Consider the following 23,276-nt stretch of genomic DNA (forward strand, 5'->3'; position numbering starts at 1 on the left):
GACAAATCCCCAGCGCCTGATGATATCTATCCCAGGGTGTTATGTGAAGCAAGGGAGGAGATTGCTGGGGCTCTGATGGAGATTTTTGCATCATCTCTACCCATGGTTGAGGTCCCGGAAGACTGGAGGGGAGCTAATGTTGTTCCTGTGTTCAAGAAGGGCGGTAGGGATAAGCCTTATGTCAATGGTAGGGGAATTATTGGAAAAAATTCTTAGGGATAGAATTTATGATCACTTGGAAAGGCAGGGACTGATTAGGGGGAGACAGAGTGACTTTGTGCAATGGAAATCCTTCCTCACAAATCTGATTGAGGTTTTTCGAGAAGGTTACTAAGAAAATTGATGAAGGTAAAGCAGTGAACTTGGTACACATGGACTTTAGCAAGGCTTTTGACAGGGTCCTGTACAGTAGGCTGGTCCAGAAAGTTAGGGCACATGGAGTCCAAGGTATTCTGGCAAACTGGATCCAAAATTGGCTTGGTGATAGGAGGCAGAGGGTAGTACTGGAGGGATGTTACTGACTGGAATGCTGTACCTGAGCGATCAGTGCTGGCACCTTTGTTGTTTGCCATATATATAAATGACTTGGATGAGAACATCTGTGGTCTGATAAGTAATTTTTATGATGACACCAAGATTGGTTAAACATGGATAGGAAAAGAATAGAGGGATATGGGCCAAATGCAGGAAACTGGGATTAGCGTAGATTGGCATCTTGGTCGGCATGGACGAGCCAGCTGAAGGACCTGTTTCTGTGCTGTATGACTGATATATTGTACAGGTTCATCTTAGCCATACAAAAGAGGAAGAATTGAAATGGCTATTAAGAAAGATTTACATCGAAGTAGCGCCTTTTCCAGCCTCATCCCAAAAGACTTCACAGCAGCACACAGTAGATCCCACAACCCTATTGTGATAAATGAGCAGATAATCAATTTCAGTAGTGTTGAATGGGGTGCAAATATTGGCCAGGAAACTGAGGATGACTCTTCCTCATGAATAATCATCATAAACATTTGTGGCGCAGCTGTAGAGCCACTGCCAAAGACCCAGGTAAATCCTGACCTCTGGTGCTGTCTGTGTGGAGTTTGCAATTCTCCCTCTGAACCATGTGAGTTTCCTCAGGGTGCTTCGGTCTCCTCCCATATCCCATAGGTGTACGCATCGTAGGTTAATTGTCCACTGTTAATTGCCCCTAGTGTGTAGATGAGTGGTAAAATCTCTCTCTCTATAATTCGATGAGTTACAATGCAAAATTACCATTCCTTATTTCTATCAGGATAAGTGAGTGACAAATTAAATGAATACGATGAGGAGTTCTCTTGTGATTCACTCAGCTTACCCAGTCAGTAAGGACACCATAAAATCAGGTGTAGGCATTGTCAACTATAAGCATTACCAGGTGGTGCACAGAATACCTCTCTATTCTGATCCATGGTGATCTCAGACAGAATATGCTGCTTTGGATAGCCCCAGTACCACCATGGGATGACCATACCATGTTACTGCACAGCGTATACATGATTGTAAATGCAAGCTACTTCATTGTGAAGATTACAACCAAATTCCAGGACAATCAGTTGCTGTGCACATCTATGAATAATACAAAATATTTCCTGTTAGTAGCATTCTCACTTGGGCTGTGAATGAATACCTTACAATAAAAATAATGCTGATGCAGTTGAATGGGACTGAAATAAAAGTGCCCTTACAATGATGAATGTTAGGACGGCATCACTGCACAATGACGCACAGTCTGGAGTGTTCTGTGCATCATCAACATATCACGAGGCTTATGGAAGTGCAGACAGAGCTGTGTAACAGTGTTAGCGCTATGTAAAATGCTCTGGTATATAATCTGAACTCATGGGTTGAAGTGCCGATCCAGAGACCTGAGCACATAATCCAGGTTGATTGGTAGTGTGGCAAACTTGAAACTGCTGTCTTTAGAACAAAATCTGAAACGGAGGCATCATCTCTCCTTACAGAACATAAAAGATCACATGGTGCTATCTGAAGAAAGAGAAAGTAAGTTCCTCGCAGTGTGCTTGGTTTTTACTTATCTCTGATAGAGTCAAAGAACTATACAGCAGAGAGGCCCTTCCACTCAGCTCGTCCATGCTGACCAAGCTGCCTAACTGAGCTAGTCCCATTTGCCTGCATTTGGTCCATATCCCCCTAAACCTTTCCTATCCATGTACCTGTCCAAATACCTTATAACCATTGTAATTTTACCCATCTCTACCACTTCCTTTGGCAGCTCGTTACATATACTGACTCTCTGTGAAAAAAGGTACCCCTCAGGTACCTTTTAAATCTTTTCCCTCTTACTCTAAACCTATGCCTTCTAGCTTTGGACTCCCCTACCCAAGGGAAAATACGATGCCCCTCATGATTTTATAAACCTCTGTAAGATCACCCCTCAGCCTCCTACGCTCCAGGGAAAAAAGTTCTAGCCTATCCAGCCTCTCCTCATAACTCAAAACCTTCAGTTCCGGTAACATCCTCATAATTCTTATTTGCACCCTTTGCAGTTTAATGTCATCCTTCCTATAGCAGGGCGACCAGAACTGTATGCAGTACTCCATATGTGACCTTACCAACGTCTTGTACAGCTGTAACATGATGTCCCAACTCCTGCACTCAATATCCTGACCGATGAAGGCAAGCGTGCCAAGATGCTCTCTTCATCATATCAACCTGTGTTGCCACTTTCAAGGAACTATGTACCTGCACCCCCAGGTGTCTCCCCACCACTTACTGTGCAAGTCCAGCCCTGATTTGCAACACCTCGCATTTATCTGAATTAAACTCCATTTGCCATTCCTTGGCCCACTGGCCCAGTTTATCATGGTCCCTTTGTAATTCAAGATCCCATTGTAATATATCACATAGCATAACGAAAATTATTGCAATACTTCTGCTTCATTGCTTTTTCTGCGAGCTTGCTGTATGGAAATTGGCTACTGTTATTTCCCTAGTACACCAGTGACTCTCAGAAAAATACTTCATTGGCTTTAAAGTGATGTGCAGTACCCTGAGATTGTGAAAGGCACCACACCATTTTCTTTCTTTTACTATTTAAATTGATTACTCTAAATTTTACTTCTGAGGCAATGACTAGGGGAATAATTATCTTCAAAAATTTCATCATTTTTCTGTTTTTGAACAAAGAGTCCGAATGCTGGACTAACTGTACAAGTTCATTCACAAAGTCCCGTGCTATATTGCTGCTGTGTTGTTAAAGGAGACTGAAACAGTGCAGTAGCATGATGTCCTTTCACTTGGTAGCAGCTCTGAAAACAATTCAATGTGATGCAGGGATTCTGTGTCCTTCTGTAAAGAGCTGATATGGAATGTATTGATCCAGCACCCCATGTATCCCAACGTAAACAAAGCACCAAACAATCTGCTGGAGGAACTCAGCGAGTCGAGCAGCATTAGTGGGAGAAAAGGAATTGTCGATGTTTCAAGTCGAAACCCTACATGATAGCTTATAAGCGGAATGATTTACTTTAACAGTTCAATGCTGATGCTTTTTAAACCTGTCTCCCAGAGAGGACATAATGTGCTGGGCACACTGCCTGTACTCTTATTCTTATCTAGATCTTCCTTGGGAACTTTGTTATCTATTTAATTTGCAGTTGCGTTACCCACATTAAGTATGTGTGCATTATTTCCATTTGTAATGGAGGTGTTCAAAATCATGAGGGTTTCAACAATAAACAGGGAGAAACTAATTCCCAAGGTCAATAACCAGAGGACAGAGATGTAATGTAATTGGCAAAAGGGTCAGAGGTGTTATGAACTAATAGGATAGCGGAAGCAGATTCAGTAATGCCTTCCCAAAGTGAATTAGCTAAATACTTGAAGGTCAAAAATTTATGGGGCTTTGGGGAAAAAGACATAATAAAATGTGACTAATTGGAAAGATCTGCTGAAGAGTCAACAAGTGCATTATGGAACAAAAGGCCTGTATGATTCAATGATTGAATAGAGTTTGTTTGTTAGAAGAACTGTGGCTCTAAAATGCCAACTTATTCACGGTTACCAGTGAGTCAAAGGATTGTTTATACAAGCTGCACTCTAAAATGAAGGATGTAATCTGTTGTAGAGCATGTACCTGTAGGAGGTTGGTTCCATGTCTTAGCTGCTGTTCCTTGGATGAAATTGCATGTTCTGATGATACTGCTCAGAGCAGGGAAATTCTTTAGTGTTTCAAGAAAACAAAAGGCTTGAATTGATACGGACCTTAGGAGACCCCAAAACATCTTATAACTGACAAAGAGCTTTTGTAATGTTGAATGAAAGGCAGTCAATTTACACACAGTGAATTTCTGCAAACAGCAATGAGTTCATGACTAGATCTCTTTTATTGATGCTGGTTGAATGCTTAATATTGGCAAATGGATCAGAGTTTGTCTTCAACTAGTGTATTGAGCTCATTTAAATTGAGGTTCTGAGGTAAGTATGTCACCTTGGCCAACATCACTGGCATTACCAAAACTGGTGATCCTTGGTATGTATTGGATCTTGAAGCATGTGAAAGAGCTTTCATGATTGGATAGACATCAGTTGCTTTAAACTAACAGATTGCATATGAGGTCCTAGAGTTTCTAAAATATATCACCAGACCCTATCTTTACGAATTTTACTGTCGGCTTGCTTGTTGTTTGATCTTGTTCTGCTGCATGGAATTAGTTCTCCTCTTCACACATATTTACCCCTTTCACCTAACAGGTGCTTTCTGTTGAAGATGTCAAGTTACTCACGGCTTTTGACAGATATTGTACGTTTGCTGGACCAGTTTGATTCTCAAAATAACAACGCTGATCACTTTGTAAGCGAAGCAGCTAAAAACTATAAGGTGAGGGAAATGCTCACGTTGAATTAGTCACTACAGGAGTCAATAGGGTACATTTAAAAACCTAGAAAGACCCTGCTGGGCTTTAACCAAATATGACATTGGGACTTTGTTTAGCTAATGGATTTCTTCTTCCACTAAACTCTAATCAAAGAATAATACAAGCCCAGCAATTTCATCTTTGTTAATTTCTTCTCCAGTACTTTTGTTTTATTTCTGTAGATGGTGTTTCCCACTGATGGACTGTTGTATTTTTCAAAAATTAATTGAGATGTCAACCAGAAATGAATGAAAATCCCAAAAAGAGCAATATTTGTGGTTTTCTCACATAGTTTACTCAAAATCAAAAATAATTACAGATGCAGGAAATCTGAAATAAAACAGAAAATGCTGGAAACACTCAGCAGGTCAGGCAGCATCTGTGGAGAAAGAAATAGTTAAAAAGGTTCAGGTCTGAGATGCTTCATCAGACCCTTCTTTCAAGGACCTGAAAGATCAACTCCATTTTTCTTTACAAAATGCTGCCTGATCTGCTGAGTGTTTCCAGCATTTTCTGTTTTTGTTTCAAATTTGCAGTATCTGGAATTTTTCATTTATTTTCAACTAAACACCTTCAAATGTAATGGCTGAATAAAGGTTGAATTGGAACTGGAACTTCAACTATTTATTATCGGATGGACAGCATCTGTAGAGGCAGAAGCAGGGAGAATATGTCAGGTCAATGACCTTCATCAGATCTGTAGCATTTTGTGTTTTGAGTAATAGCTCTTCTGCAAACAGTAGATCACTTCCAGCAAACAGGATTAGTACAAGCAAATTAAATCAGCACAAGTGAACTAGATCAGACTCGGCAAGCTAGACCAATACAAACAAACACATAAGATTGCATAAACTCAGGAGAGACTGTTACTTGGCTCCAGTCAAACTAATAGATTATTGAGTCCCAAGTGGATAACTTGCTAGTCGGTCTCTTGCTTAGCCAGACTCTTAGGTAAAGGTCCAAACTGACTCATTCTAAACTCCAAAAGGTATTTAGTCCAACAATTTAATGCTATTTTTAAGACTGGTTTTCCCCACTACCTTGGTAAGTTTTTCCTATGCGGTGTAAAGATCAAGTGGGAAAGGATTGGATATCATGCCTGCAGGAGATTACTATCACTTACTGTGCAAGCTTATAAATGGAAAAATCATTACAAAAGATATTAGAGTACCCACATCACCATGGCCCGAACAGGAATCAACATCTCCGTGGGAATTAAAAAAGGAGCATTCCTTGTATTACTTCAGTGGAACTTGGTGGAGGTTTTTAATAAGTTCCAAAGTATGATTACCACAAATATTTAGGAACTCACAATATGCTCTGTGAATTTTTAGGATTGAACCTAATTCTTAGAGCTTCTCAGCTGGGAAGGAAAGTTTCAATCTGTGCAGAAACAGATTTGCTGCCTGTAAAAAGGGAAATGGTTTCCCAGGGAAAAAAAAAGATTGTCCGAGTGATAAGGTGCAGGATATTTGTATTTCATCTTCGAATTTAATGCCTCATACGAGTAAACTAATGGCCTATGCCAAAGTGATTTTCATGGCTGCACTCTGTTGGTAATGAAAATACATTTGACAAACCTCTTATGAAGACACCATTCTTCTAATTTCACCATTCCTTGCAACTATCTCTTTGTTCCATGTAAAGCTACAACATGCTCATATCTGTATTCCAATTGCCAAAAGAATTTCAATGATCTTAATTCTCTCAGATTAGGAAATTCCAGTATATTCTTTACTAAAATGGAAAAAGATGTGAATATCAAATGAACAATGAAAGGAAATTTAGAGCTTGGAAATCAATTGACGTTCATTAACTGTTTCTGAAGTTACCTGAATCTGTCAATGATGTTGCTGTTTGATAACTTCTTCCTGTGTATCGATTACTTTGTGTTGAGCATTTTGATGAAACATTCATTATCTGTGGAGAGTATCTTGCTGAGGAAACAAATGAGTTTTCGAATGAGCTCCCGACACAGCAAAATGGTTCAGAGTGATGAAGTTAATCGGTTATTCACTGGTCCCTGAATTGTAATTCTTCAAACTTGAGGAAGCTGTTTTGGATGAACAAATCTAATTGTGCAATACTTAATGTCTCACCCAGTCACACTATTTCTGCATTAATCTTTCACAGATATGTATGTAGAGGTTCCCAGGATGATTACTGCGAGGAAGGTCATTCACCTCCTCTTAGGAACTTTCTGAATGGATGAACTGTCACCCTTTACCCCACTCCTGCACTTTTAGCATACAATTTTTTTCTTAAATTATTCCAGGAATCAATCTAAGGCTTGACAGGAGACCAGTGGAACTCCCAGGGAAACATTGTCAATAGCTGGGTAATCTGCCAGCATCCCACCAAATTTACGGCAGATTTGGAGAACTTTTTGTGATTAAGTCAAAGGTGGGGGTTACTACCATGTAAACCAAAATAACTTCAGATACGTACTTAATGAATAGTGCTAAAACATGTAAGGCTGAAAAATAGAACCTTTTGTATCTTCAGGACATCCCAGACTGCTTCACAATCATCAAAATAACTTTATCACTGTTAAGATTTAGGGTTAAGATTCAGCAGTTATTTGTGTGCACCATGAGCCCATGACAACAATATGATGTGCTTAGCTCATCTGTTTTTAATAAAGTTGGTTGAGAACTAAATATTGGCCAGGATACTGGAAAGAACATTCCTAAAGTTTTCCAAATAGTGCTCTGGGATCTTTATATCCATCTAAGAACTTTGTGTAGCATCTTATCTGAAAGATGGCATTTCTGAGTGCAGAGTTCTCTCAGCATTACCATGAAAGTCAGCCTGGGGACAGAGCTGGCTGATCAGGAAAGTAAAAGCCTATGGTACGCAGGGAAATATGTCATTGGATCCAACATTAGCTGTGGTAGGAAGCAAAGGGTAATGGTTGGCAGGTATTTCAGTGATTGGAAGGCTATCTGCAATGAAGTTTCATATGGCTCGGTGCTAGTTCCATTTTTGTGGAACAGAGGAATATAGGAGAGAATATGCAAAGATCCGTGAAGGTAGCAGATGGGTAAAATAAGATGAAAAAGAAGGCATATGATAGCCAAGGCATAGATCTACATAAACTACTAGTTAGGTCACAGTTAGGGTTATGCAAACAGTTTTTGTCAGCACATTACAGGAAGAGTCTGATTGAGCTATGAAGGTATAGAAGAGATTCATAATGACTTTTCCAGGGTTGAAGGATTATGGAAGGTTTGGCAGGATAGATTACTGAGGAGAGATTTAGTTGTGGTGTATAAAATTATGAGACCTATTGTATATAGGGTGAATAGGAAGGTTCTGTTTCCTTTGGCAGAGAAGTCATTAATTAGCCAAAACAAAAACACAAAATGTTGGAAAAATGTTATGATGAAACAACATGTCCTGAAATATCACTCTGAAATATCATTCTTTTCTCTGTGGATTCTGCCTGTCCTGCTAAGTTCTTCCAGTATTTTGTGTTTTTGTTTTGGCTTTCCAGCCTCTGCAGTTTCTTGCTCCAACTGCATCCATGAATTAATTAACCATCCGGTTGAAATGCTGGCCGTACCAATGATGCCCACATCCCCTGAATGGACAATTCACCGTGAAAGTCACCGTGCCTTCTATAACTGCAATGAAGAATGTGTGAAGATGCTACAGTCTCACTCGTAGTACAGTATAATTTATTACGTCAAAGTCGAGTTTATTGTCATATGTACAAATACATGAATGCATAGGTGCAATGAAAAACTTATTTGCAGCGACATCACAGGAACATAGCATTAAAGTCTATGCATTATCCCACTGCAGACAATACTGCAGACTATATTGCAGAAGATGTCAAATCTTTTCATCTGGGTATCTGACAACCCTATGAGGGCAGATCATCACATTTGCCAATTTAATAGTCCAAAACTGGCAGATATGAATAGGGGTGTCATGTCTATGAGGCCATTGATATATTTGCACATTTGGCACTAATGTACTTCATCATGGACCATCCCGTTGCCTGTCTGGACAGGTCATTAAGCGCAGGCCAGGTCTTCCCATTGGCATGTGAGTAAAATGCACTTCTTGTCAGCCCACAGGCAAGGCAGAGACAAAAATGGAATGAGTTAGAATTGATGCAGCTTTCTCCAAAGTACATGACGGTTGATTAGCCCAAGACACGGAAGGTACATAGTCAGAATCAGTGGCCTCAATTCTGAGTAATTGGCTGGAAGTCAAAGACTTACTTTTGCAGTTCCAATTTACACAGGCCATTAACTCTGTGCAATTCAATTGAAAATGTGACTAATGACGTGCCTTCATGGTGCTATTGATTCTGCCAAACCTGTATTTACGGAGCACGTCTCTTGCGCTTAACACAAAGCCACGGTGCTTTTATTTAAAATGCAGCTCCAGCTCCATTTACGATTTAAGGCAAGGTTATTGTGCAGGATCATTTTTTATTGTCAATTGTGGTTTGCTTGCAGGGACAAGATGAAGTTGAGCAGATGTTCCTGGTGGAAGTCCTGTCAGGCTGTTTATATTACAGGCCACTGCTTGATGTGGTAGTGAATGGATTTTATGTCCGAGATGGAAAGAACTTCCTGTGGTTGGAGTGCAATCTGTATATGGGTAAGAGATATTGTAGCAGTTTGTCCAAGTGTGTTATTTGCCTTCACTTTGCCTCTTTTAGAAGCTCAGAGACTAAATTGAATTCAAGAAATGGGATTGGAATGAGCATACTCACTGATTGCAATGGAAGTGGCAAACCAGTTTTGTGTTGCCTTCTCATTGTGAAGGTTTCTGTTTGTAGCCCATCAGAGCTCACCACAATGTTGATCGGTTGCACACATCAGCAGGGAGTCTTTACTGCAACCTGATAGCACCAGATTCTTCTCTGCCATCAGATTTCTGAACAATCCATGAACACTACCTCATTATTCCTTTTTTTTGCACTATTTTGTAATTTATAGTAATTTTATTTCTTTGCACCATACTACTGCCACAAAACAACACATTTCACGTCATCTAAGTCAGTGATAATAAATCTGATTCTGTACCTCTTAATTGTGGCAGGAGAAGGTGCTGGCAGTTGTCCAGGACCTGGGAAACAGTGGAAAGAATAACACAGCATGCAAATACAGTGGATCCATGGTTTTTGAACATTGTACTGCAAACCTCAGGGAAATAGGGTAGGGTGGGAGGTGGTGGGGGTGCGTGGTGGGGAAGCAGGAGAGATATCCAAGGACAGAGGTGCGCTAGATGACAGCTAGTCTGGGCAGATAGCTGTGAAGGTGAATGCCATTCATCTAGCTCTTGGAATCCAGAAAGGATTTCACACAAGTGGGTAAGGTCACTTGTGGGACAGGTTTGTGTTGGTAATTGGTAATTAGTTTAGTATTGTCACATGTACTGAGATACAGTGAAAAAAATTGTTTTGCATGCCATCCATACAGACCATTCCATATGTAAGTACAGGACATTCTCTCTTCTCTCCTCTTCCATCAGGTAGAAGATACAGGTGCCTGAGGGCACGTACACCCAGACTTAAGGACAACTTCTACCCCACTGTGATAAGACTATTGAACGGTTCCCTCATGCAATGAGATGGACTACGACCTCACGTCATTTGTTGTGACCTTGCATCTTACTGCACTGCACTTTCTCTGTAGCTGTGACACTTTACTCTGTACTGTTACTGTTTTTACCTGTACTACCTCAATGCATTCTGTACTAACTCAATGTAACTGCACTGTGTAATGAATCGACCTGTACGATCGGTTTGTCAGACAAGCTTTTCACTGTACCTCGGTACAAGTGACAATAATAAACCAATACCAATACCAATCAAGGTGGTAAAAATGAAAAGGCAATAACAGAATGCAGTATATAGTGTTTGAGTTACAGAGAAAGTGCAGTGCAGGCAGACAATAAGGTTACAAGGGCCATGACAAGGTAGGCTGAGAGATCAAGAGTTCATCTTTATCGTACAAGATGTCCACTCAAGAGTCTTACAACAGTGGGATAAAAGCTGCCCTAGAGCCTGGAGAGGTGATGCCAGACAATACCCCAATGGTCATTGTTGTGGCTCTGTCCAGTAGCAGACCTGAATCTATTGAAGTTGATGGTGTCTTCGTACTAATCCTGTTATCACATTCCACTTCTCCCTTCATCCCATAACCTTTTCTAGTTTACAAGCATATTGTAAAATACATCTCCAAACTTCCACCCTTACCTTACCTTTGTGTCTCTTTCACCAGGCCAAGCAGAGAAGGAACAAAAAAGAGTGATGATGAATTTAGCAGTGCCTCTTGATTTCCCACTCTCATTCTCTGGCTCAGGTTCACATTGAGCATACCTGACACAGATTAGAGATGGCATCAGTCTCTGGTGACACACCAGTCCCAAGTTCCCTGCAGTTGAGGCAAGGATATAGTGGCTTCCAGCTTATCGGAAGTCAAGGTTGCGCATAGGTTCTGCTCTGGAATGCAGAAGAAGGTCAATAGGTATGAACAACAAAATGCAAGGTACATTGGGATGGCTGACAGAAGATTTGCATTCTTATCAGGGAGAATGGTATAGTCTGTCACCAGTGTTATATCAGGCTTTGCACAGAGCTTGGAACTCATCCTTTCCAGTGAGGAGGTGATAACAAACTCCATCCACGTCCTCGTGACCCAACCACTTTGCAAGGTTAGATGGATCATGTTGCACTTTCCATTGTGAGCAGTAGTATCCAAAATCTGAAGCTCAGACTGCAGTAATGCAAGGCCAGTCTGCTGCCGTCCAAGCACCAACCACTGCTATCAGGATGACCTTGTTTGAAGGGGCTTGCAGGATTTTGCAACAATCCTGTCCTCCAACAACTGCTCAAAGAAGAGGGAATAACACCGTGGAGCTATCCACTCTCAGGATCACTACAGTCCTGCTCCCACCCCAGCCAATCAGTAGTGCTGCCAACAAAATCAAATGTGCTGTCCGCACTCAGATCTTCTAAGGAAGTTGAGGGAAGCATCTAGTGGCAGAGGGGCGACCAGCACAGGAGAACACCATCATCTCCAGATTGCCCTGTGGGTCACACACGTCCCCCTGATTGGAAGTGATATCATCATTCTTTCAATCATATTGGTATTGGTTTATTATTGTCACGTACCGACGGTACAGTGAAAAGCTTGTCTTACAAACCGATCGTACAGGTCATTCATACACAGTGCAGTTACGTTGAGTTAGTACCAGAGTGCATTGATGTAGCACAGGTTAAAAATCAATAACAGTACAGAGTAAAGAGTCACAGCTACAGAGAAAGTGCAGTGCAATAAGGTGCAAGGTCACAACAAGGTAGATTGTGAGGTCATAGTCCATCTCATTGTATAAGGGAACCGTTCAATAGTCTTATCACAGTGGGGTAGAAGCTGTCCTTGAGCCTGGTGTATGTGCCCTCAGGCTCCTGTATCTTCTACCCGATGGAAGAGGAGAAAAGGGAGAATGTCCCGGGGTAGGATGGGGTCTTTTGATTATGCTGGCTGCTTCACCAAGACAAACGAGAGGTAAAGACAGAGTCCAGGGAGGGGAGGCTGGTGTCCGTGATGCGCTGGGCTGTATCCACAACACTCTGCAGCTTCTTGCGGTCCTGGGCAGAGGCAGTTGCCATACCAAGCCAAGATACATCCAGATAGGATGGCTTTCTATGGTACATAGGTAAAAGTTGGTGAGAGTCAAAGGGGACAAACCAAATTTCTTTAGCCTCCTGAGGAAGTAGAGGCGTTGGTGAGCTTTCTTGGCCGTGGCATCTATGTGATTTGACCAGGACAGGCTGTTGGTAATGTTCACTCCCAGGAACTTGAAGTTCTCAACCCTCTCGACTGCCGCACCATTGATGTAGACAGGTGCATGTACACCACCCCCTTTTCTGAAGTCAATGACCAGCTCTTTTGTTGACATTGAGAATAAAGAAAAGGGATTAATGTAAGATTAGGGTAAATGGGTTGATGGTCTGTATGGACTTGGTGGGCCAAAGGGCAGTAGCTCTCCAAGACTGTTTCTGGAACTACCTCTAGGAGTATTTCCACCACAAGGACTGCAGTTTCTTCAGCTCCCCACCTTCTCAAGGGCAATATGGCCAGATGTTAAATGCTGTCCATGCCAGCAACTTGTACATCCCAAAAATGAATTAAAAAGTATTGAACCAGGTAACTCAACTCATCGGGATTGGAGATGGGCCATTCCTGATTTGTTTGACTCAACTGCTCACCTAAAATGTTGGTTCAAAGATAACATGGTGTACTCTCTGCTCTCTTGCAGTTATATGCTACCTTGCTACTTTTCGGCTAAAGGAATTGGGCCTGAAACACTTCAGCAAATTTATCAATTCCCAGGATGTGAACAAAATGCATAAAGTGAGGACAGCAAACATTTATTCTTGGAAATTTTATTCAAGATGTTGGGTTGTTCAGTAATTCCATATTTACTTTTCACAGTTTCTTAAATTCTTCTTTGATGCTGGGAACCTCAACACATGGATTAAGGATGAGTGGTGCCAAATATATGATGTAGCATATGTGACAGAGAAACTGATTGATCCTCTGCTGAGGTAAATCATCAAGTAAGATTGCTTTCCATATTAAATTACACAGCATATAATTTCTTAACTGAATTGCATACTGTCAGCATAGACATAACACATGTCATTAACTTGCAAACTAAGTTCCCCTTGTCCACTTCACAGAACACAACCTTCCTTCATCAACCATCCCATATCCTGAAAACCCCATCACCCTGTTTTTTTAGCATGTTTAAGGTGAGAGGTAGGAGCTTAGAGGAGGTGTGCTGGGGGTGGGGGGGAGAGGATTTTTTCATACAGATAGTGGCTAGAGTCTGGAGTCACTGCCTGAAAAGGTGGTGGAGGCAGATACTCTCACAACATGTAAGAAGCATCTAGACAAGTACTTGAATTGCCAAGGCATAGAAAGCTAAAAGACCTAATGCAGGTAAGTGGGGTTAGTGTACAATGAGCGTCATGGAGTTGGTGGGCCGAAGGGCCTGTTTCTATGCTGCCCAACTCTGTGACTCATCTTAAACCGAGGTTTAATTTTTCCAATTGTAAGTTGGTTGGGTTACTCACTGTCATATATGTGTTTGATGTACCAAGTGCTTGAAGCATCAACACAAGACATGAGTAACAAATTTTTCAACAATGTCCACTCGTCTGTATTACCTCAGGAGACATCGAGCCAGTGTGCCTTTCTTTGGTTAATTGAAGCATGTCTAACCAGGTCAAATAGAACTGTTGGAGTTTGCTTTGGAACAAGTTACTGAGTCAGGAACAGAAATACAGAAACTGATTTATTTCTAATTGACAAATTCTTTATGAATCTATATAAGTTTTCAGTACAGGGAACACATAAGGTAACAATGAAGGCACTTTCCCATCTACAGAGACCTATGGAGGGGTTATTAAACAGTTCAATGGAGAATGACACAATACTGGGTAGGTTCATGAACTTGGCATTTTTCAATTAAACAAAATAGGAAAACATCTGAGGTGAAATACAAAAGTACATAGGATCACCATTATCCATATGAAAAAAGATATAATATTTTGGGTTAGATCTTCAGTCTGCATTGGATCGAAACAAGCCCATTACTAAGGCTGAATAAACGCAAGGGAAGACCAATGGGTGAAAGAGTTAGGAATCTTAGTAGCAGAGAAGGAAGAAATTTAAATCTTTAGTTGTGGCAGAAAAATGACCATCAGATGTGTTTTCCTTTACATTGTGATGAATTGGTTAGAGCAAATAAAAATGCATTGGCCCTACCGAATCCTGTCAATCAGATGTATTTTTATTTTATTATTGGCTTACAAACACAAAATAAAAGAAAGGGACAATGCCAAGGATGGTGTTGAGCAGGATGAAGGAAAAAATTACAGTGGAAGGAAAAAAGCTTCTCCAAGGCTGGTCATCATGAAGTGGAGGTGAATCAGACAGTATCCTGTTGCTACACATTCAATGGGTATCAGTTGTGGCTCAGTTGGTACCACACCCACCTCTGAATCAGAAGGCTGTGAAAAGCCACTCCAAAGACAAACTCGATGCCTGAGCTGACATCCCAGTGTGAGTACTAAGGGAGACTTGCAGTCCTGGGTGAAATATGAAACCAAGGCCCACTGTTCTCTAAAGTAGAAAGCAAAGATCCAATCACAGCATTTTGATAGGGGAGTTCTCCAGTATCTTGGCCAATATTTCTACTACAACATCACTGAAACAAATTCTGGTCATTATCTTAATATCTCTGTGGAATCTTGCAGATTAGTTCCTTTATCCCAATATTACAACAGTGACTACACGCGAAAATCATCTCATTGGCAGTTAAGCACTTTAATATGTCATAAGGTTGTCTGAAGTGGTATTCAAACATAAGTCTTTCTTCTTATGTCCCACTGAGTACAGTATCACTATAAAATGATGACATAACTCATAAATGATATCTCTACTGATGGTGTTAACTTGCTGTGACAATCCATTTACATGCTAGTCTTTCTCCAAACAGCCATATGTGGATAGCAGAGGTAGGTGGCAAAAGACCATATAGTCATGAGTAACATCAGGGTCATTTTTGGTTCTGTTCATTGATTGACAGTAACGTTACTTCCCTACTTTTTCCTCCCTTAAGATGCTGATTAACACTTACCCCTTTAACCAAACTTTTAATTACCTGCCTGATATCTCATGTAGCCCAGCATCACATTTTGTTTGATAATTCTCAGGACTAAAATTACAACCTGACCTGAGTCTAAAAACGTAATAACCTTTTCCTGGCCTGACGGTTAATATAACAACAACAAAATGCTATTTACATGTGGTAATCACCTTGACATGGATAACATACTGAGCTAACAAGGAAAAGCAAATCCAAACCAATCAAAACCCAAATGTTATACTGTACTCGAATATACACCTGATCTGGTCAGGTCTCATCAAACATGAGTTGGATAGCCAGGCTTTAATGTGAAGTGTCTTTGGACATTTTATAATTCTATCAATGCTATATTAACAATGGTAACAAATGACATAGTGGAAGTCCCAGGGTGCGTCACCAGGGGGATTAGTGAGCCCCAGAAGGTGACAAGTGGATGGGTGAACAGACAAAGTGAAAGGTTGAAAAGAAGGGAGAACCAGAGGGGTTTAGGGAAGGAATTTCTGAGCTTGCAAGACACATTTTTATAACCATACACATCATTGTAGCAAAGATCGCATCATCAATCAAAAACTAGAGGGCCAAGGTTTAAGGTGGGAGGGGAAGGATTTAAAAGGAATCTGAGGGGCAACTGCTTCACACACAGGGTGGTGTGTATATGGAATGAGCTGCCAGAGAAAGTGGTTGAGGCGGGTACAATAACATCATTTACAAGACATTTGGACAGGTACATGGGTAGGAAAGGTTGAGAGGGATATGGGCCAATTGCCAGCAAATGGGACTAGCTTAGATGGGCTTCTTGGTCAGCATGGAAGAATTGAGCCTGTTCCTGTGCTGTATTATTCAATGACTTTATGACCAGGAATCTTGCCTGATTTACAGTTCACCAACCAAAGACACCAAGGTTAATTTTTGCACTAGTGCCAATGAGATAATTAAAATTGGGTTCAAATTTGGTATCAATTTGTTATGTAATTCTTTGATAAACTCACAGAAATAGAAAAAATATTTATTTTCACCTTAGTACATCTCAAAAAGCTTCATATTCAATGAGTGGCAATAACTATTTTGTAGATAAATTTGTCTTCCTGCAAAGCAGGGATCCAGAAATGAAGGTAATTTTTTTTTGGAATAATTGAAAGGTATAGACTAGATCAGGAAATGAAAGGAATTTCCTGCACTCCTTACAAATGGCCCCAAGCACTCATGGTATTTAGATTTAAGTAAAGATATGTCTAGCTGGACTGCACTAACTGATGGCCTGTGATTCCATACAAAGTCACGGGTGGGTGAATCTAACCTATATCCATGTACTTACCATTGAGCCTGGGCTGAGAGGCTAGATATATGGCCCCTCAGCACAGCCCCATTCACTAGAAAAGATTACCTTCATTATAAAGATAAGTTGAAGGGTTTCTTCTCCCTTACTTTAATTAATATCAATGTTGAAAGTGAATTTATTATTTTATTTTTTTAACTCAAAATGTCCCTGATCATCAAAGTCCTTTGACAACACAAGCTGTCAGAAACATATCAGGATGTTCCACATGTGGGGCCTTGAGTTTCTGCCGCCTGTGGCCAGGTTTCTGCTTCAGAGGTGAGCTGCAGTGGCAATACGGCAGGACCTTAGGATCCACATGGCCACAGAAGGTCAGTGTGACCAAGGGATTAGTGCAGGGAGCAAATATGAAGCAAATATGAAGCACAGGCCAGGTCCAGAACAGTCCCAACCCAAGATGAACTGCTGGACTCTAGTTTATGTTTTAAATTTGGAAACATTTCAAAGAGTGGAAATTCATCTTTGGTTGTGAGTGTTATGTGGATGCTGGAACGTCAGTCATGCATTGTACTCCAGTAGAACCAAATGGTGGGTGGGGAATACAATGGGCACTCGATAGTCCAGTACCCCATCAGCACTAGTGATCGAAAATTAAAATTCCTACCTCTTTTAGCTTTGTGACATGTCCCACACTGAAGGCAAGTTGTGCTTGGTTTCCAGCGAGATCAGGCTATGATATCAGCAAACTATTTGACTACAATGTGTATCAGAGCCAATCTTCCAGTCACCAAATGCCCACACGATCTCCAGGCATTACCAGAAGTCCTGAGATGGAGATAAAACTGGAATATAAGCCAAAACTGGAATATAAGCCAAAACTTCTTCTCACTGCTGCAACCAAGTTTTTCTCTGTTTGTTTCGATGTGAAAATTCCATGAGTTGTTCACCACGTTGCCCTCTTTTTTTTAAAGATGGCAGCCAGATATTCAGAACATCATCAACCACTTGTCCAATATACGAGCTAATAAAGTTGTCCATAAGAAGGAGAGTCAGCCTGTAACAGTACCGAATGAGTTTAACATCACCAAGCCTAAACCACGAGCCATTCCAATGCCTGAAGAAATTCCGCAGCTGCAAGTACAGAGAAAGGTATGTGTAGTGGGTCTCTCTCCAGCTTCACTGGAGATGTGCACAGTAGTGGATATGGGACTGGCAGCTTTATAAAACTCTGGTTAGGTCACATTTAGAGTATTGCATTCAATTCTCAGGAAGGATATGGAGGTCTTGGAGAGGGTGCAGAGGAGGTTTACCAGGATGCTGCCTGATTTGGAGGACATATGCTATGAGGAGAGGTTGGACAAGCTGGGGCTATTTTCTCTTGAGCAGTGGAGGCTGAGGGGAGATTTGATAGAAATTTATATGATTATGAGGGACATGGATCAAGTAGACAGCCAGTATCTTTTTCCCAGGATTGAAATGTCTAGTACCAGAGGGCATGCATTTAAGGTGAGAGGGGGAAGATACAAAGATGTATGGAGCAAGTTTTTTCCACAGAGACTGTTGGGGGTGATGGTGAAGACATAGCATAGGAGCATTAAAGAGACTCTCAGATAGGCACATGAATATGCAGAGGAGGGAGAGATATGGTCAATGTGCGGGGAAGAGGGATTAGATTAATTTGGAGTAATTGGTTTAATTAGTTTGGCACAACATCATGGGCTAAAGGGCCTGTCCTGTGCTGTACTGTTCTATGTTCTATGATGGGAATGAAAAGTAACTGCAATTCTTTCATTCAGTTTTTGCCTTTTTCTGAAAATTTTGATCGTTTTTTGGGCATGCAGTTGGAGCTTGGTTACCAAAAGAACCTTGAATAAGTGTCCATTCTTTACATTTGAATGTTGATAGAAAATTTTGGTAGACTTTTCAATCACTGAGGAGCTCAATTCTGTGGTGATCAGCAGTGTTATTTTGCCAATATTTCCCCCCGTGACCTGACTCAGCAACACTACTTGAGGACTTCCTATCACTGCCCAGATGAGATCAGAAAAATCAGTGCATGTGGATAAAACTGGGTTTAGCTTGTTTAGCTACAAGATGTTCCTGCATGCTTTCTGTGCTAATTGATTTTAATATAGATGAAATAGTTTGAGGTAATGAGCAATACATCATTATGAAGCAGGTGGCTACCACAGGGCAAGAGTAGAAATCTTTATGTAAATAGGTAACAGGAATAGATTATATGTAAACGGTCTTTGTAAGAAGAAAGTCTGCTGTTGGTTTACACCTGCCTTGGCCCAGTTATCTCTGCCTCCCTGATCAGCTGACCTGAGAGGGAGAAGGCATATATATTACTGATGGTTTTTACGTATAATCTTCCAAGAGGAACACAGAGGACGGTGCAGTGGATGCTGCCATGCGACATTTGGCACTAAATTCCATGTAATTTCTCATGACTGTGCCCATGGTGGAACTTCAGGTGAAAAGTGAATAGAACCCTGCCCCCCAAGGCATTTGTTTCCACTCCCTTGCTCCTTTAAGTGTAGCAGGTGAGTAGAGTCATAGAGAGCTATAGCACAGAAACAGGCCCTTCGGCCGTCAAGGCATGGACAAGTTGGGCCAAAAGGCACGTTTCCATGCTGTATGATTCTATGCTAAGGTTATTATCCAGGCTTTCTGCTTATTAAAACAGAAAATGCCAGGAAAGATCTACGAGAATGTTGCCAGGACTAGAGGGCCTGAGTTATAGGGAGAGGTTGGCCAGGCTGGGTCTTTATTCCTTGGACCATAGGAGAAGAAGGGGCGACCTTATAGAAATGTTGAAAATTATGAGAGGCATAGATAAGGTGGACACTAACAGTCTTTTCCCAGGGTAGGGGAAGTCCAAAACTAGGTGGGATAGGTTTAGGGTGAGAGGGGAAAGATTTAAAAGGGATCTGAGCAGCAACTTTTTTTTTAGGCAGAGGGTGGTGAGTATATGGAACGAGCTGCCAGAGGAAGTGGGTGAGGCAGGTACAATAGTATCATTTAAGAAGCACATGAATAGGTACAAGGAGGGGTGGGGCTTGGAGTGATATGAGCCAAATGCAGGAAATTGAGACTAGCTGGGTGGGCACCGTGGTCGGCATGGACTGGTTGGGCCGAAGGGCCTGTATCTGTGCTGTATTGCTCTATGACTATGATTAAGTCCAAGCAGACCATCAACCCATTTACCCTAATCCTACAATGATCCCTTTTTTCATTCTCCCCACATACCCATCAACTATCTCCCCCCTCCCAGATTCTACCACTCACCTACTTACTAGGGGTAATCTACAGTGACCAATTAGCCTACCAACTGGATGTGGGAGGGAACCAGAGCACTCAGGGGAAACTCACATGGTCGCAGGGAGAACTTGCAAACCAAGGTCAGGATCAAACTCAGGTCTCTGGCGCTGAGAAAAAGGAACATCTGGCCCAAGCCTTCAGAGGTTGTGCTGAAGCCCTGCAGGTCATCCTGCCCCTGAACAACCGCGTACACTCATGCTATCGGAACATGAGACCACTCGTTTCCCAGAGGCGTTGCAGCAACCAACAAGGATGCTTCAGTAATATGAGAAGAACTGTGAAAAATGATTTAATAATCTGGACAGTTTCTTCAGCTTGAAAAGAGGTGTCTCAGAGGCAACATTGCAAAGATATACGAGAGCCATAAAGGGGTGCAGCAAACAAACTTTCAATCATATCAGACAAGTCACTGCAACAGGACAAGGAGGCGCAGATTCATGTTTATGAAGGGCAAAGTTAATACAGAAGCTGGGCAATATTTCTTTACACAAAAGGAACTTGTAGTCACTTTGAGGCCAGAAGATTTACAATCTGCTGGTCCTTATCATGGGAAGATCAGTAGGGCCAGCATTCTGGAAAGATGTGATTAAGCAAGATGAAGGGCCTTCTTCATCAAAATATATCATATAATTCACAGGTGTGCTCCCATATGTCAGGGGTCCTTGATTGAGCTAAGGCAAAGTACACTCATCACAGTTCAATTTTATTGGGGTCACAGCAGCTTTTTACGGGGTTAATAGAAGTCAAGACATGGAAGTGATTGATTTTCCTTGCATTTATTCATGCGACAGGAAAGATTTTACACTGGATCCCCAGGGCACAGAGGCAGGAAAATACCTGACAATTACAATGGAAGGACAATTAGTTGCAAGTATCGTGGGGTGCAGTACTATTGTGTCAAGGCGATGTAGTATACATGTGCAAATCCAGGAAAGTGTGCCCCCAGTATCCCTTACAACAATCTTTATCATAGTATAACATAACTCAGGTCACTGATAAAAATCAAGATCGTTGACAATGGGAACATTGGACTGAGAAAGGAAGCATTTTTTTTTCTTTTAACAACTTCATAATCCCACCTCGGACATTCTCTCTTTTCCTCTCTCCCTTCGGGCAGAAGATACAAAAGCTTGAGAACACACACCACCAGACTCAAGGACAGCTTCTATCCCACTGTTATCAGACTCTTGAATGGACTCTCATACGCTACAAGATGAACTCTTGGATCTCCCAATCTACCTCGCCATGGCCCTTTCACTTTATTTGTCTACCTGCACTGCACTTTCTCTGTAACTTTAACACTCTATTCTGCATTCTGATATTGCCTTTCCCTTTGTACCACCTTGACCATCATTCTGTTTTGTTTTCCTTTTATGCTACCTCAATGTACTTTATGAATGGGATGATCTGTCTGGATGGCACGCAAACATCTCAGTACATGTGACAGTAATATACCAATACCACTGGGTGTAGAAAGGGCAGGAAGGTAAAGAAAGCGGAATTAAATGAACACTTCTGTATTCACTATGGAGAAAGACATTGCAACTGGAAATTTCAGGAAGGGAGGTGGTGATATTCTGGAGCGTATTATTGTTAAAAAGGAGGAGGTATTAGATGTCTTAGCAGACGTAATAGTGGATAAATCCCTGGGTCCTGATGAGATGTATCCCAGGTTGCTATGGGAGGCAAGGATAGAGATAGCTGGAGACCTGACAGAGATTTTTAAATCTTCATTGGCCACTGGTGATGTACTGGAAGACTGGAGGACAACAGATGTGGTTCCTTTATTCAAGGACAACAGGGATAATCCAAGTAATTATTGGAATATTGTGTGCAGTTTGGTTGCCACAGTATAAAAGGGGCGCAGTTGCTCCAGAGAGGGTGCAGAGGAGATTCACCAGGATGTTGCATGGGTTGGAATGTCTCATTTACAAGGAGAGACTGGAAAGACTGGGTTTTTCTTCCTTGGAAGGGAGAAGGCTAAGGGGGGGACCTGAGACAGGTGTACAAAATTATTAGGGGTGTAGATAGGGTTGGCAGTGGCAAACTCTTCCCCAGAGCAGAAGTGTCAGAAACTAGAGGGCATAGGTTTAGGGTCAGGAGCAAAAGCTTTAAAAGGGTATCTGAAGAAGATTTGCTTCACCGAGAGGGGGGTTGGAGTTTGGAACACACTGTCTGAGGGGGTGAAGGCAGAGACTCCCACAACATTTATGAAGCACCTAGACAAGAACTTGAATCACCAATTCATAGAAGGCTATGGACCACAAGATTAGTATTGATGGGTACAAAGATTGACATGGACGTGATGGGCCAAAGAGCCTGTTTCTGTGCTGTTCAACTCAATGCAAAACATCATCCACTGAATATTTAAATTATGGAAATATAACTAATTTCATTATAAACTTAATTTTATATTTTATTTGTGGTTGCAATGAAGTGTTTTGAGGAAGAAGAAACAGGAGTCATCTCCACCTCACCTTCAGCACCACTTCAAACACAAGCTTCACCAATGTCTATGTACAACTGGGCACAGATTCTCCAAGTATAAGCTTTTTACTGTTGAAATATTCACTGAGCTGCAATTCCTTTCAAGGAGTGAGGTCAATTAGCACCTTCTCTCTGCTTTCTTTGAATATTCACACAACAGAAATATTCTTCCCAAACAAAAAATAATGCTTGTAATCCTTGGGAGTACAGGAATTTAAGATTATGATTGAGACATGAAATCTCACACTGAATAATTGAAAGGTAGCACCTAACTCATTCTCTCAGAATGTTCTCAAACACCAAAAATGTGATGATTTACAATTAATGTTGTGACATAGCAGCCACAAGGTACTACAACAAAATCCATGGCATTCATTTTGTAGTGCGTTGATTGAGAGTGGAATTTTGGCCATGGCCAAGGCAAAGTCCTTTGAAGGCAGAAAAACATTTCACTGGTCACAGTGCAGTTTTAGTCTACTCCCTTAATTGCTTTGATATCTGACTGATTGATCAATAGTGATTAGCATCATTATCAATCAATAAGGAAACAGATCCGCGGGCAGGAGAGTTACGCGACAGATGTGTGTCAAGCCTTCTTTCAA

At 41.3% G+C, this 23,276-nt stretch overlaps 1 protein-coding gene across 6 annotated transcripts in view; it reads left to right on the forward strand.

Moving 5' to 3' along the window:
• cfap99 (cilia and flagella associated protein 99) overlaps positions 1 to 23,276 on the forward strand; it is a 105,572-nt gene that overhangs the window by 5,690 nt on the left and 76,606 nt on the right. For 4 of the 6 annotated variants that reach the window (XM_052020598.1, XM_052020597.1, XM_052020603.1 and 1 more), the window contains exons 3-7: positions 4,741 to 4,867; positions 9,377 to 9,521; positions 13,191 to 13,285; positions 13,367 to 13,479; positions 17,835 to 18,012. In XM_052020598.1, the coding sequence (XP_051876558.1) occupies positions 4,757 to 4,867; positions 9,377 to 9,521; positions 13,191 to 13,285; positions 13,367 to 13,479; positions 17,835 to 18,012 (642 nt within the window). In that variant the 5' untranslated portion in view covers positions 4,741 to 4,756. Of the gene's footprint in view, positions 1 to 4,740; positions 4,868 to 8,476; positions 8,573 to 9,376; positions 9,522 to 13,190; positions 13,286 to 13,366; positions 13,480 to 17,834; positions 18,013 to 23,276 lie in introns of those variants that run through there. The other 2 variants (XM_052020600.1, XM_052020602.1) reach the window with 2 other exon arrangements.

Source organism: Pristis pectinata, chromosome 7 (assembly GCF_009764475.1).
Source record: "Pristis pectinata isolate sPriPec2 chromosome 7, sPriPec2.1.pri, whole genome shotgun sequence".
NCBI classification, from domain to species: Eukaryota; Metazoa; Chordata; class Chondrichthyes; order Rhinopristiformes; family Pristidae; genus Pristis; species Pristis pectinata.